We start from the raw sequence: 14495 nt of genomic DNA, 5'->3' as shown, positions 1-14495 counted from the left end.
GTCATACATGATAAATTATAGATTTGAAATGCAAAACAATTAAACTGATGTTGAGATTTAGCTGTTATTTGTGCAATGTAAGCATGTTTTAATATATATTTTACAATCTTTGGCTATACAGTATTCTCGGTTGAATATTATATATGATTTTATCTTTATAGTAAAATAAATAAATACATGAAAGTTGGCAATGTTTTGTCATTATTTACTTTGACAATTATTCACATTTTTGAAAAAAAATAATTTGCCATGATAAAAATAAATTCTATTGGTTATTTCTTTTGGAGGATCTTACTAGTGAAGTAGTTGTACATTAAAAAATAAACATGACGTTCTTGTAGCAATGTAAAAAGCAATGATACTTTGGGATATAAAAGTCTATTTATATATCTAACACAATTGCATGGCTTGAGGACACATTTTTGCAATCAGCAATGTTTCATTCAAACACAGTCTAACTTTTTCTGCTCTGCTTGATAATATGCAAAATATTGTTGATTGATTTGTCAGATGTCAAGTTTCAATAGCAGATTGTTGTTGTTTTTGCTTGATAGCCTAAAAGGTGCATTTTAAAATGTGAGCTATTAGATGATTCTGCAATTATGCTAAAAAAAGATAAATGTTCAAAACAGAGAATTCTTAACCAATGTAAAGTAGCAATCTACTTATAGAAAATTGATGACTGACTTATGGCATTCTGGCTCATGTGGATAATCTTTTTTTCTGTATTAGTCTTCACTGGGGCAACGGGAAACATAAAGCATAGCAGTTGTAACATTTAAAACATATCCATCACTGGAACCATGGGAAATGTAGTCTCCAACAATTGGAATACCACGTCAGATGTCCCTGGTTTGGAACAAAAACACCTAAGAGCTTGCTAATGCTGACAGTCAGCAAAGCAACCAAGGGAAACAAAGACACGTATCTCGGATTCATTAATGGTAATTAAAGGTTACTTGGCCTTCACCTAGGGATGCCCTTGCTGCCTCTCCTAAGAAGTGTTCTTTGGAAGTTTGGATGAAACCGAAAACATTCACTGAACATTATTGCTGCTTGTCACTAGCATTGGCACAGGTGCAACTAATTGATGCAAATGTTAGACTTTTAGTGTCATTCCATTTCTTGGTATTGTTTGGGGGGAATGTAGCTCCACCGACTGCCTTCTACGGACATCTCTCTCTTCCCAATCCTCTTCAGGGTCCATCATTCCTCGCAGGATCGCCAATCTTTCAGAAAATGTCTTGGTGTTTGGGATGAGAATGTAGTTGTAAATTAGGGATCCTAAAATAGCACCAGTTATTGGCCCCAGCCAGAATACCTGTGAAAAGATCCATTAGAGATATCACCATGTATGTCTGCTTAATGATAGAGTCAAATACATAGGTGTACTATTTGCCTTTTTAACTGACTTGTGATAATTTGATTCTTCAAGACCCAATTAGAACATGAAATGTCCTAAATATTAATTTGCTTTTGATGTTCAAAAAGCAGAAAGTTCCATGTGTGTACAGAGTTTTTAGTGGACCTTGCATACATAAAATGTAAATTTGCCCTGAAATGATTGACTACCAAATACTGTTGTAATTGACATTACCACTTGGTTTACCATTTGATATAATGCAGATTTCTCTGTTAGGGCTTTCTTTACTCTTACAAAATGTTCAAGTTCAGCAAAATCTCTACAGATCAGGTTTTCTGCAGGTAGTGTTCTCAATGGCATTGCTGATTTTAAACCAGTTCCCTAATTCACACTCATCATTTTTTATGCTTTTATGCAAAAAGGCAGTTGGCCACTCTTTTTAAAATTAAATTAGCATTGTCTATAAAAGGCAAAGCATCAAATCTGTGTAAACAAGATGGTTTTAATTTGTTATATTCCATTTTTCCACAATTAGGAAATTAAATCTGATGTTAGAATTTGCTACTTTCTGTGAAAATGTTGATGTAGGTTGGAAGCATTCCACTTATTGCACTTATAATAAAAGTGTTTTTATTTTCAATTTCAGATGCATTTAAATAACAAAATTACTTATCCTAGTGATTAAAAAAAATTGGAACATTACATAAACATTTTAGCTAGGATTGTAGAGCAAACAATAATATTGTCTTATTGATAACATTAACTTTCGCAATTATTCATATTTCACCTGACATTGACCTTACCCATCTTGAAATTGAATAAATAAAAATGCAATCCCTATACCTTAATACCAGTTCATGGCATGGATTCCTCTATTTAATGATGTATTTGTCACACAAGTGCATACAAATAATAGATTTATGTTTAATCTTACCCACTGGACTGTAAAATCTCCTGTTACAACTGCAGGTGCAAAGGATCGTGCAGGGTTCATTGAGCAGCCAGTATAGTTTATCTAAGAGAGTATCAGATATTACTTATTAGGCACACATTTATAGTTACATCTGGGAAAAAATACAAATGTTCTATTCACCATTAGTGTAGTATGTGTAGTATTCTAACATGTAGAAAAAAAAAAACATTTTCTGTCAGCTTGTTTTTGTTGTGTTTTTTTTTCTCTCTGTTTTTAAGTTGGTAATAACTGATTGAATACATAGTGATTATAAATGTGCAAGGTTGCCCATTCAAAGCACTGTATACCCGGGGTATAAAAGGCATGCAGGAATCATGGGAGTTCTAGGTCTACAACATCTGGGAACTACGACTCCCATGATGCTCTGAGTTGTTGTTCTTAGATATCGTATGCCTTCTGAATGCCTTTAGAATGATAAAGCATCATGGACGCTGTAGTTTTAAAATATCTGGGGATCTGCCTTTTGGGTACACCTGCTATATATCCTATACTACAATGACAGATAGGGCTGCTCTCTTTATTATCTGAATATCAGGTCTTCGCCACCTGTGTATATTGATTAGATGGATGGATAGGTAGGTAGATAGATAGATAGATTATAATTAGAATTTCATTGTAATTGAAGACGTTTTACTGTTAATGGCAAGCAGACATTATTATACAACATGTTATGTGGTTATCCATTGCATTTAATAAAGGTATGTGTACATTTGTTCCCCAGTTTCATGCTTTGTTTTGGAGAAAATTGACTGTTCGATTTAATGATAAATAGGTCAAGTGTACTGGGCTGCATAGGGATCTACGAATTGCTTATACAATTCATTATGTAGAACTATACACTAAATAATGGTACCTATACCAGTAGTTCCCAATTCAATCGTCAAAACGTTTTAAGAGTCCAGGAGTTAGGCATTCTAAGTTATTTTCTGAAAAGTATAGTGACAAAACCTGGCCATTGATAATTTTTGAGGACTGGGTTGGGGACTACTGGTCTGTGGTATTGTGGTTCTGGCAGAGCAGGATTTACCATAAGGTGACCCTAGGCAGCTGCTTAGGGCCCAGAGGTTAGACTGGGGCACCAAAAACCCTGAATTTGCTTGGCCCTACAATCCTTATGTGACAAATTAAGCTACGGGTGCAGTGTTCCAGTCCCACTTGGTCCTGCAATGTACATCATTACAGGTTTTTAAAAGCTGTGTCTGCCTCTATCAATCAGACAGTCACTAGAGACACTTCCTGGTGGTTAGACAACTTTTGGTCGCCTAACTGACACTGGTCATCCTCACAGTCTGCATGAGGACATCCAAGGTCAGTTAAATTCCCATGGGAAAGCATTAAAGCAATGCTTTCCTATGGGGAGAGCCTAATGCGAATGGCCCATATAAGAAAGTTGATTGTACTACCAATACCATTCTTTCAATATTATTATTATTATTCAGTTAGCATTCATTCATTTCTTCTTTTCATTATTATTATTATTATTATTATTATTATACGGTTACCATTCATTCACTTTATCACCCTCCATATAATAATGTATATAGATGTATGCTGTTAAAAAGTCAGTTTTAGTATTGTACTTTTGCCATTTATGCACGAACCAATATAAGGTGTTAACCTTAAGCAGTCCAGATGTTCAGGACTACACCTCTTACATCCATAATGCTGGCAAAGCATCTGGGGGGATGTAGTCCACAACATCTGGAGTGACAAAGGTTGCCTGCCCCTGGTCTAGAATATTTATTTATATTTTATTTTTAGGAAGCATTCTGATACCTACGCCAAGAAGGTGACCAATTGCAACAGAAAATCCAATGGACAGAGCTGGACACCCAACATTATCAGATCTCCTATCATCCGTGGAGGCAAAAATACACAAAACTAGCTGGAGAGTGAGTAACAGCTCAACAGAGAAAGCTTCTCCAGCCGTTGTTGTATTGAACAACTGAAAAAGAAAGGAAACCTGTCAAATAGTGTGCAGTGAATGATGCAATGTTACTTTTGTGTCATTCAGATTGCAACAAAAAAGACAAGGAAACACTGTTGCACATAGAAGGCTTATCAATAAACTGCAATCTTTGAGTTTGGATTCCAATATTGTTGAATGGGTAAGGCAGTGGCTGAGTGACAGGCAACAGAGGGTTGTAGTCAATGGAGTATATTCGAAGCTTGGGCTTGTCACCAGTGGGGTACCTCAGGGATCTGTACTTGGACCCATTCTCTTTAATATTTTTATTAGTGATATTGCAGAAGGTCTTGATGGTAAGGTGTGTCTTTTTGCGGATGATACTAAGATATGTAACAGGGTTGATGTTCCAGGAGGGATAAGCCAAATGGCAAATGATTTAGGTAAACTAGAAAAATGGTCAGAGTTGTGGCAACTGACATTTAATGTGGATAAGTGCAAGATAATGCATATTGGACGTAAAAACCCAAGGGCAGAGTACAGAATATTTGATAGAGTCCTAACCTCAACATCTGAGGAAAGGGATTTAGGGGTGATTATTTCTGAGGACTTAAAGGTAGGCAGACAATGTAACAGAGCAGCAGGAAATGCTAGCAGAATGCTTGGTTGTATAGGGAGAGGTATTAGCAGTAGAAAGAGGGAAGTGCTCATGCCATTGTACAGAACACTGGTGAGACCTCACTTGGAGTACTGTACACAGTACTGGAGACCATATCTTCAGAAGGATATTGATACCTTAGAGAGAGTTCAAAGAAGGGCTACTAAACTGGTTCATGGATTGCAGGATAAAACTTACCAGGAAAGGTTATCTTAACATGTATAGCTTGGTGGAAAGACGAGACAGGGGGGATATGATAGAAACATTTAAATACATAAAGGGAATCAACACAGTAAAGGAGGAGACTATATTTAAAAGAAGAAAAACTACCACAACAAGAGGACATAGTCTTAAATTAGAGGGACAAAGGTTTAAAAATAATATCAGGAAGTATTACTTTACTGAGAGGGTAGTGGATGCATGGAATAGCCTTCCAGCTGAAGTGGTAGAGGTTAACACAGTAAAGGAGTTTAAGCATGCGTGGGATAGGCATAATGCTATCCTAACTATAAGATAATGCCAGGGACTAATGAAAGTATTTAGAAAACTGGGCAGACTAGATGGGCCGAATGGTTCTTATCTGCCGTCACATTCTATGTTTCTATGTTTCTAAATCTGATGTATTCAGCTTTAAATTATATTTTAATTATTTAGCAATTAATTGAGTCGGTTGACAATATATATGCATCTTAATGGCATGCATCATCTACCCATCAAAGAGCAGAGATCAGAAAAAAACTGTACAATCTTTAAAAATATGTAATCAACAGGTACATTCTATTGGTAACTAATGTACCGCTACAACTTTGTACCACTTTTACAACCATGATGATTTTCTATTTATCCCTCATTTAACATGTGTAAGTCACAAACATACTATGTAGTCAAATAACTAATCAGAAAAAAGGGAGAGGTAAAAATATAAAATAAGAGCCTATAGATAATTATCTTTACTCTAAACGTATACTCCTTGAATGAATTTGGCCATGTTACATGCCAGTACAAGACGAAAAAATATGTTAAACAGTCAAGAATGAATGTAATAACATCTAGCAGCCTAATAATAGGCAAAATCATGAAATGTTATTTCAACTTAAGAGATTGTTCATCTTTTTTCTTTTGTTTTTTTTAACATTTACAGAACATACTGACATTTTGGGTTAATGAGCTTTTTCCATAGCATAGTAATCATACATCTATTATTAACTCAACCATATTTACACCAACATGTCTTTTTATTAAACAAAATAATTAAGCTTACAAAACAATAAGACATTGTGTCGGCTAGCTTCTTATATTATAACAATCATGAATCACTTCACGAAATATAATATTTCAGGAGTATTATATTGAACAAGTTAAACATAGCAATTACTATAAAACTAAATATTTAAAAAATGAAATTTGACAATGAATGGAAACAGGATCAGTTGTTCTAAAGAATCCAGATTTTCTAAGCCCGATCACTAAAGTTTCTTTAAATCCTAAATTAAAATGCCATAAATTCTAAGTTAAAAATGCCAATGTACCCTGCACCTTAATACTAAGAAAATCCCATTTATATTTATTAAGAATATTTAAAGCAGTCATAACCCTGGGTACAAGTAATGCATCTTGGAAATGCTGCAATTTAGAAATATTTAATACAACCAATAAATTGCTGGTTTCCTGCTCTTACCCCATTTATTGATAAATTTCCTCTTGCGTTGAAAGGTGTAACCTCTTGCAGAATGGCTGCTCCAGACACAGCTCCAAGCAGTTGGGCACCTACATAAAAAACTGCACGAATAAAAGAGATTTGGGAACCCACTAGAAAGGCGATGGTCACTGCTGGATTGATGTGAGCTCCACTTACGTGACCAAAAGTCTGGACTAAGGTTCCTATGCCAAGGCCGAAAGCTAAAGAAATCTGTAAAATGTTTGGCGCTGTTCCTGGCCAATTCAAAGCTGAACCTAGCCCAAATAAAACAAACAACATGGTGGCTATAAATTCTGCAAACACGGCCCTTGTAAAAGCTACAGATCGCAGTTCAAACATATGTAACATCTTTGTGGTCTGTATAGGATGCTAATTTTCTCAAGACAGACTAACATGAACCTTTGTCTTATATAGAGTTGCCACGTATTTTGATGGGGCAGATAAAAAAAAGAGGTGGACATTATTACTACTTTGCATATGAAGCGATCTATATTTATATGTTTTAAAAACATTTTTTTTAACAGACTTTGTAAAACTTTAACAGGAAGGCACTCTGATTACATCCTGTGAACGCAGTGTTTATCAGTAATCTCAAAAGACATTAATTTGCATTTTGAAAACACGCTTATGATGGCTTGCAATATCTACCAGAGCATAAAGTACATAATTTAACTTGTCTTGCATTATGGCTTAAATGAACCTTGTGAATTTTATGTTCTTTCACTGTGTTTTGCTGACTAAGTCATAAATAGATTTTGTGCATTTCTTAGCAGGTGATTCCCCCGTGTGAAGAAAGCGTTCATATAAATTCAAGTCCTCTTTTAATATATTAGTGAAAAAATATTGTTACTTCGAGAAAAAAACAAAATGGCTGAACTCCAGTCAGGGCTGCTGCTGATATTATTGCAACCTGTTATCAATATCTTTAGGACAATTCAATGACACACTTAGAGGAGTGTATTATTCATGATAAACATTGGCTAACTGACAGGAAATTAATTTGCTCCTAGGCCTATCTTTATCCTCCAGCCGTCGATAATATGTTTTGTGTTGTATTTTATGACACAGCAGTATGGAAGTTATTGCAGTTGAATTTAAACCAGAGAATTGTCATCTTTCAGGTGTATTATGGAAAACTGAAAAAAAAGTCTTCACACTTATTGTACTGTTGGTGCTTGCCTTTGATGACTACTGCTTAAGCTTTTTTATTGTTACTAATGAAGCAGCCAATTCCAAATAATTATAATGGATGCCCTTACATAGGTTTTGATTTTATATTGTTGGATAAGCATTTAAAATTATTTAATTACTAGCTTGGATAAACATTTCAAATGATTTAAAATTCTGGGGAAAATTTTTTTTTTTGCAATATGCTGATTTTTTTTGTATATAGATTTTTGTTCATTTTTTTAATATTTATTATTATGTTGAAATAAGCAAGAAAATAGTATATTACTGTGTATATATATATATATATATATATATATATATATATATATATATATATATACACATATATATATATATATATACACATATATATGTACACATGTATAGATGCATGTGAATGCATGTATATGTATGTATGGGTATGCATATATATATATATATATATATATATATATATATATGTGTGCTCTTATTTGTATATATGTAGGTATATGTTTTGATACTTGTGTATGGATTTGTATATAACTGTGCATGCATATATATTTGTGTACTTTGCATTTATATGCATGTATGTGTATATATGTGCATATACTCTAGGTGTGTGCTTCACAACTAACGTCAAGCCTCAATAGGAAGCCAGTAAACAACTTCATGTTAATGAGTTGCATTAACAACCAGTGGTGCATTTTGGATTTGTGCTGTCCTAAGCATAACAAAACTCGGGCATTCCCCTCCCCAATCTAAATTTGCCCCACCCCTTCCTGTCAAGGCCACACCTCTTGCTTTAAGATTAACACACTTTGATTGACCGACATACACTGACAGTCACTCACTGACATGCACACACTCTCAAATACACATACAGTGACATACATTCACTGACAGACACACACTGACATACACACATTCAATGACAGACACAAACTTACAGATGCACACATTCAGTGACAGACACACACACTCACTTACAGACACACAAACATTTACTAAAAGACACACATTCACTGACAGACACACATACATTCATTGACAGACACACACTTACTGACAGACACACAATCTCTCATAGGCATACAATGACAGATACATACACTCAATAACAGATACACTCACTCACAGACCAACACTGACACACACTCGAAGACACCCACTGACAGTGATACACTGACAGACACACACATTCACTAACAGACACACACATTCACTGACAGACTTACACTGACAGAAACACAAACATTCACTCATGGACACACTCTGACAGACACATGCATACTGACAGACAGACACATTCTCTGACAGACTTACACTGACAGACACACAAACATTCACTGATACACACACACATTTGCTCACACTCTGACAGACACATGCATACTACCAGACAGACACATTCACTGATAAACTTACAGTGACATACACACATTTACTAACTGACACACACATTGACTCAGATACACACTGGCACACATTCACTGACATACACACACACCACACACACACACACACACACACACACATTCACTGATAACCAACTTGATACTGACACACTTATACACATTGCCTAGCACACTCACAAATTATATGTTATTTCATTTTAATCTAAATCCACCCAGCCTCCCTACTTTTGGGAGAACTGGCGTGGATTCTTCCCTGGGGTCCAATCGGGCTGATGGCCCTGGGGTCCAGTGTGGCTGATGTTCCTGGGGGCCAATGGCGCTGCTGCTGACTGGGCTGGCTCCTGTGGTGCTGGGTGGGCGGGCGGACGTTTAATACAGGCAATGAGGGAGTTGTGATCTTCCTGCTCAGCTCCCTCGCCCGCTGGTTAGTGATGCTAGAAGCTGGAGTGACGTCATATTGCAGCTCCCATCATCACTGTGGTGCGCGCAAGTGAGCAGAGCAGGAAGAGCTCGGGGAACAGTGCTCAATCACCACCCACCTTCATAATAAGCAGCTGCCTGACTCAGGGGGCAGCGCACCGGCCAGCTCTTGTGCCCCCTCTGAAATAAGGCTAACAGGCATCTACCAGTGCATTTGGGGGGCCCCTCTGAAAGTGCCGCCCAAGGCAAATGACTTGTTAGCCTCGCGCTAAATACAGCGCTGTTATCAACTAAACAGCTGTCCATGAGTGGTTCACTGGCTTTGCATCTCTTCCTGATTTGTGTTGTAAAGCTGTTGTATACAACAAACACAAACTCCAAGGAATCCATGTTTAAAATTGAATAATGAAGAACTAATTTGCATATACCCACCCACTAACACACATACAGATACACAAATGCAAAGATACACACACTGACCACATGCAAATACACACAAACACACTAACACACATACAGGTACACAGATACACACACTGACACATATGCAGATACACACAGAGGAGGAAGTGATTAGCTGTCACTTACTGCCAGCAGTGACATAACTTAAGGGGCCAGGTAACGCAATTTAAGGTCACAGCACTGTCCGGGCCCATGAGCAGGGGCGGACTGAGAACCCTCAGGGTCCCCGGGCAAAGTAAATCAAGGGCCCCCTTACAGGCCCCACCCATACTCCGCAGCAAGCGCCACCCATGTCCCGCCTCCATGCACCGCCTCCAGCCACACCCTACACAATCTTTAGACACAAGGAACAAAAGTGCAATAATCCCTTCAAGGCCCCAGTAGAGACTACAATTGAGGGCTAATGGGCCATGGAGGGGGGTTTTTCTAGCAGAGGCTATCTCAGTGTCCTTTAGAGAGTGTGTTAGAAAGAATCCCCTCCAGGCCCTATTAGAGACTACAATGGAGTCTAATAGGCTTGGAAGGGGGTCTTTCCAACAGAGGCCATCTCAGTGTCCCTGCTGGAAACAGTCGCCTCCAGGCCCCAGTAGAGACTACAATTGAGGGCTAATGGGCCATGGAGGGGGGGAGTATTCTAGCAGAGGCTATCTCAGTGTCCTTTAGAGAGTGCGTTAGAAAGAATTTCCTCCAGGTCCCATTAGAGACTACAATGGAGTCTAATTGGGCCTGGAGGGGGGTCTCTCCAACACTCTGGTTCCTATTCACAATATAGCAACACAACATAGCTCGCTGATACCTAGGCCAAGTTGGCTCCTCTTACCTTAATTACTGTTGTTGGCTGGCAGTCTGTGGGCTTGCTGGAAGGCTGTGGGCTTACTGGCTGCGGCTGGCAGGCTGTGGGCTTGCTGGCAGGCTGTGGGCTTGCTGGATACTGCCGGCAGGCTGTGGGCTTGCTGGCTGCGGCTAGCAGGCTGTTGGCTTGCTGGCTGTGGCTTGCTGGCTGGCAGGCTGTGGCTTGCTGGCTGCGGTTGGCAGGCTGTGGGCTTGCTGGCTGTAAGCCTAACTGGTGGCCTGTGGGCTGGCTGGCTGGCTACTGGCCAGCGGCCAGCCTGTGGGCTGGCTGGCTGGCTGGCCGGCCTGTGGGCTGGCTGGCTGGCCTGTGGGCTGGCTGGCTTGCTGGCTACTGGGGCACTTGGAGATTATTTAAAGAAATAATCCATGCACAATAACCACTACTGCTCTGTGTAGTTGTTATGGTGCAAGGAGGGCCAGGCCCCCCTCCGAGAGTAAGTAGTCAAACCGTTTAAGAACAGTTTGACAACTTACCTGGGGTCTGCTGGGATATGAGGCTGTTGTAGGGTATAGGAGCAGTGGTGCAATGTGTAAGGGGTGCAGTGTGTGTGTGTGTGAAAGGTTCAGAGTGTGTGAGGGGGTGTAGTGTGTGTGAGGGGGTGTAGTGTGTAAATGTGTAGGGTGTGTGGGGCAATGTGTGTATGAGGGGGCTGTGTATGTGTGTGGCAATGTTAGTATGGGGGGCTGTGTGTGTATGGGTGGGCAGTGTATGTGTGTGTGTGTGAGGCAATGTGTGTAAATGTGTATGGTGTGTGTGGGGGGCAGTGTGTGTGTATGGGGGGCAGTGTGTGAATGCGTATGGTGTGTGGGGGTAGTGTGTTTATGGGGCTAGAGCTCACTCTCACCACTGCAACCACCAGGAATCCCTGGTGGTCACAGTGTTGAGAGTGAACTCTAGCCCGTAGCTCCAGGGCTAGAGTTTACTTTCGCCAGAGCCGTAACGTTGCCGTGGTCCTCTCTTCCTCCCTCCCCTGCCAGCTGCCCACACGGTGCCTGCGGACAGGGGAGGGGGCAATTGCCCTCCTCTTACTCCCCCCTACCCCTCTTCTTACCCCCCCTACCCCTCTTCTTACTCCCACATCTTCTTACTCCTCCCTCTTCTTACTCCCCCCTCTTCTTACCCCCTCCCCCTCTTCTTACTCCCCCCTCCCCCTCTTCTTACCCCCTTCTTACTCCCGCCACCCCTCTTCTTACCCCCCTCCCCCCTCTTCTTACTCCCCTCCCCTCTTCTTACTCTTCCCTCCCCCTTCTTACTCTTCCCTCACCCCTCTTCTTACTCCCCCCTCCTCTCTTCTTACCCCCCTCCCTCTCCTTAGCCCCTCTTATTACCCCCTCCCTCTCTCTTCTTACCCCCTCCCTCTTCTTACCCCCCTCCCCTTACCCCCTCTCTCTTTTTACCCCCCCTTTCTTTTTACCCCCTCCCCTCCCTTTCTCTTTTTGCCCCCCTCCCCTCCGTTTTTTCTTTTTGCCCCCCTCCCTTTCTCTTTTTGTCCCCCCTCCCTTTCTCTTTTTGCCCCCCCTCCCCTTCTCTTTTTGCCCCCCCACCCCTCCCTTTTCTCTTTTTGCCCCCCCTCCCCTCCCTTTCTCTTTTTGCCCCCTCCCCTCCCTTTCTCTTTTTGCCCCCCCTCCCCTCCTTTTCTCTTTTTGCCTCCCTCCCCTTTTTGCCCCCTCCCCTCCCCCTTTTTGCCCCCTCCGCTCCCTTTCTCTTTTTGCCCACCCCTCCCTTTCTCTTTTTGCCCCCCTTCTCTTTTTGCCCCCCCCACCCCTCCCTTTTCTCTTTTTGCCCCCCCTCCCTTTCTCTTTTTGCCCCCTCCCCTCCCTTTCTCTTTTTGCCCCCCCTCCCCTCCTTTTCTCTTTTTGCCCCCTCCCCTTTTTGCCCCCCTCCCCTTTTTGCCCCCCTCCGCTCCCTTTCTCTTTTTGCCCACCCCTCCCCCCCACCTCCCCCCACCCCCCACCCCACCTGTAGCGTGGCCGAGCTGCTCTCCGGTCCGCGGTGCCCGGCCGGAGTGATAGGAAGGTGCACACTGAGTGTGCACCTTCCTGTCAGTCCGGCCGGGTACAGGAAACAGAAACTCCTGTTCCACGCGGAACAGGAGTTTCTGTTTCCTGTACCCGGCCGGACTGACAGGAAGGTGCACAGTGTTTGTGCACCTTCCTATCACTCCGGCCGGGCACCGCGGACCGGAGTGCAGCTCAGCCACGCTACAGGGGAGGTGAGAAGCTGCAGCCGCCTGAGGCTCTTAAGAGAGCGCTCAGGCGGCTGCAGCATTTAAAGGGGCGGCCGGGCCCCCTGATGGCAGGCCCCCCTCCCGGCCGGGCCCTCGGACCATGTCCGAAGTGCCCGACCGGTCAGTCCGCCCCTGCCCATGAGCACATATTGTGATTGGGAGGACCTTACTGAATGGGCCCCCTGATGGGCCCCTTCAGCATGTGGTAGTCCTGCCGCTGGTATATAGGACTTCAAGCACATTCTGGATTACTGGGTGTGAATCCATGCATTCCTAATCTGTGTAATTAATGTTTTTCTTTTAGTACTATCTCCTGCACAGTTTTTTCTCTCTCTCTCCCCCCTCACTCTGTAATCCTTACACTAGATATTTTCGACTCTTTGTGAGAATAGTGTTTATTTTCAATCAGACCTGTGCCTTAGCTGTACTCATGTCACTTTAACCCCTGTATCACAATTCAACTTTGAATTCTAATTGTCGTTTTTACTAAGAAATGTTTTAGACTTGAGAAAGGGAGGTTTTCCCAAAAACTTGTAATTCCAAAATTCTGTTAGCCCAATAAAAAGGTATTACAAGAAGATAGATAGAAAGACTGCAGGGCCGGCGCGTCCATAAGGCGGCACAGGCGGCCGCCTTAGGGCGCACCAGCTCCGGGGGCGCAAGATTTCAGTGACCGGCAGGAGGGAAGTTCTCCCTCCTGACAGGCCACCTTCTGGACCCCCAGCGCGGCAGTGCTGTGATCAGACGCGGCGAGGGAGCTCTAATCTCCATGCTCTGCTCCATTGTGCGCTGTCTGCTGATGCCGCGGGAGCCGGAATATGACGTCATATTTCGGCTCCTGCGGCATCAGCAGACAGCGTGCAAAGGAGCTGAGCATGGAGATTAGAGCTCCCTCGCCGCGTCTGATCACAGCACTGCCGCACGCCACCCAGCAGCCCCACTGGACCCCAGGGAATGTTTCTTCATCCACACCAGCTCTCCAGGTAGGGAGGCTGGGTGGAAAATGTTTATTTATTAAAATAATTAGTGAGTGTATGTGATGTGTATGTGTGAGTGTGTGTATGTGTGTGTGAGTGTCTGTGTATCTGTGAGTGACTGTGTGTAAGTGTATGTGTGTCTGTGTGTGAGTGAGTGTGTATGTGTGTCTGTGAGTGAGTGAGTGTCTGTGTGTTTGTGAGTGACTGTCTGTGTGAGTGTATGTGTGTCTGTGTGTGAGTGTATGTGTGTCTGTGAGTGACTGTCTGTGTGTCTGTGAGTGACTGTGAGTGTGTGCGTTAGTGAGTGTATGTGTGTCTGTGAGTGACTGTCAGTGAGTGTGTGTGTGAGTGAGTGTTTGTGTGTGTGTGTGTCTGTGAGTGATTGTCTGA

General features: G+C 41.9%; 1 protein-coding gene across 1 annotated transcript; it reads right to left on the bottom strand.

The window, feature by feature from the left end:
• Positions 1-286: 286 nt before the first annotated feature.
• On the bottom strand, positions 287-6967 carry LOC134597381 (aquaporin-2-like). Its single transcript, XM_063444828.1, has 4 exons — positions 6579-6967; positions 4117-4281; positions 2298-2378; positions 287-1321 (listed from the first exon to the last, which is right to left on the bottom strand). Exons 1-4 carry the CDS (start codon positions 6945-6947, stop codon positions 1100-1102), a joined length of 837 nt encoding a protein of 278 aa, XP_063300898.1. The 5' UTR covers positions 6948-6967; the 3' UTR covers positions 287-1099.
• Positions 6968-14495: the final 7528 nt, after the last annotated feature.

This window comes from Pelobates fuscus, chromosome 1 (genome assembly GCF_036172605.1).
Source record: "Pelobates fuscus isolate aPelFus1 chromosome 1, aPelFus1.pri, whole genome shotgun sequence".
Classification (NCBI taxonomy): Eukaryota; Metazoa; Chordata; class Amphibia; order Anura; family Pelobatidae; genus Pelobates; species Pelobates fuscus.
This window is presented reverse-complemented; position numbering and strand designations above follow the sequence as displayed.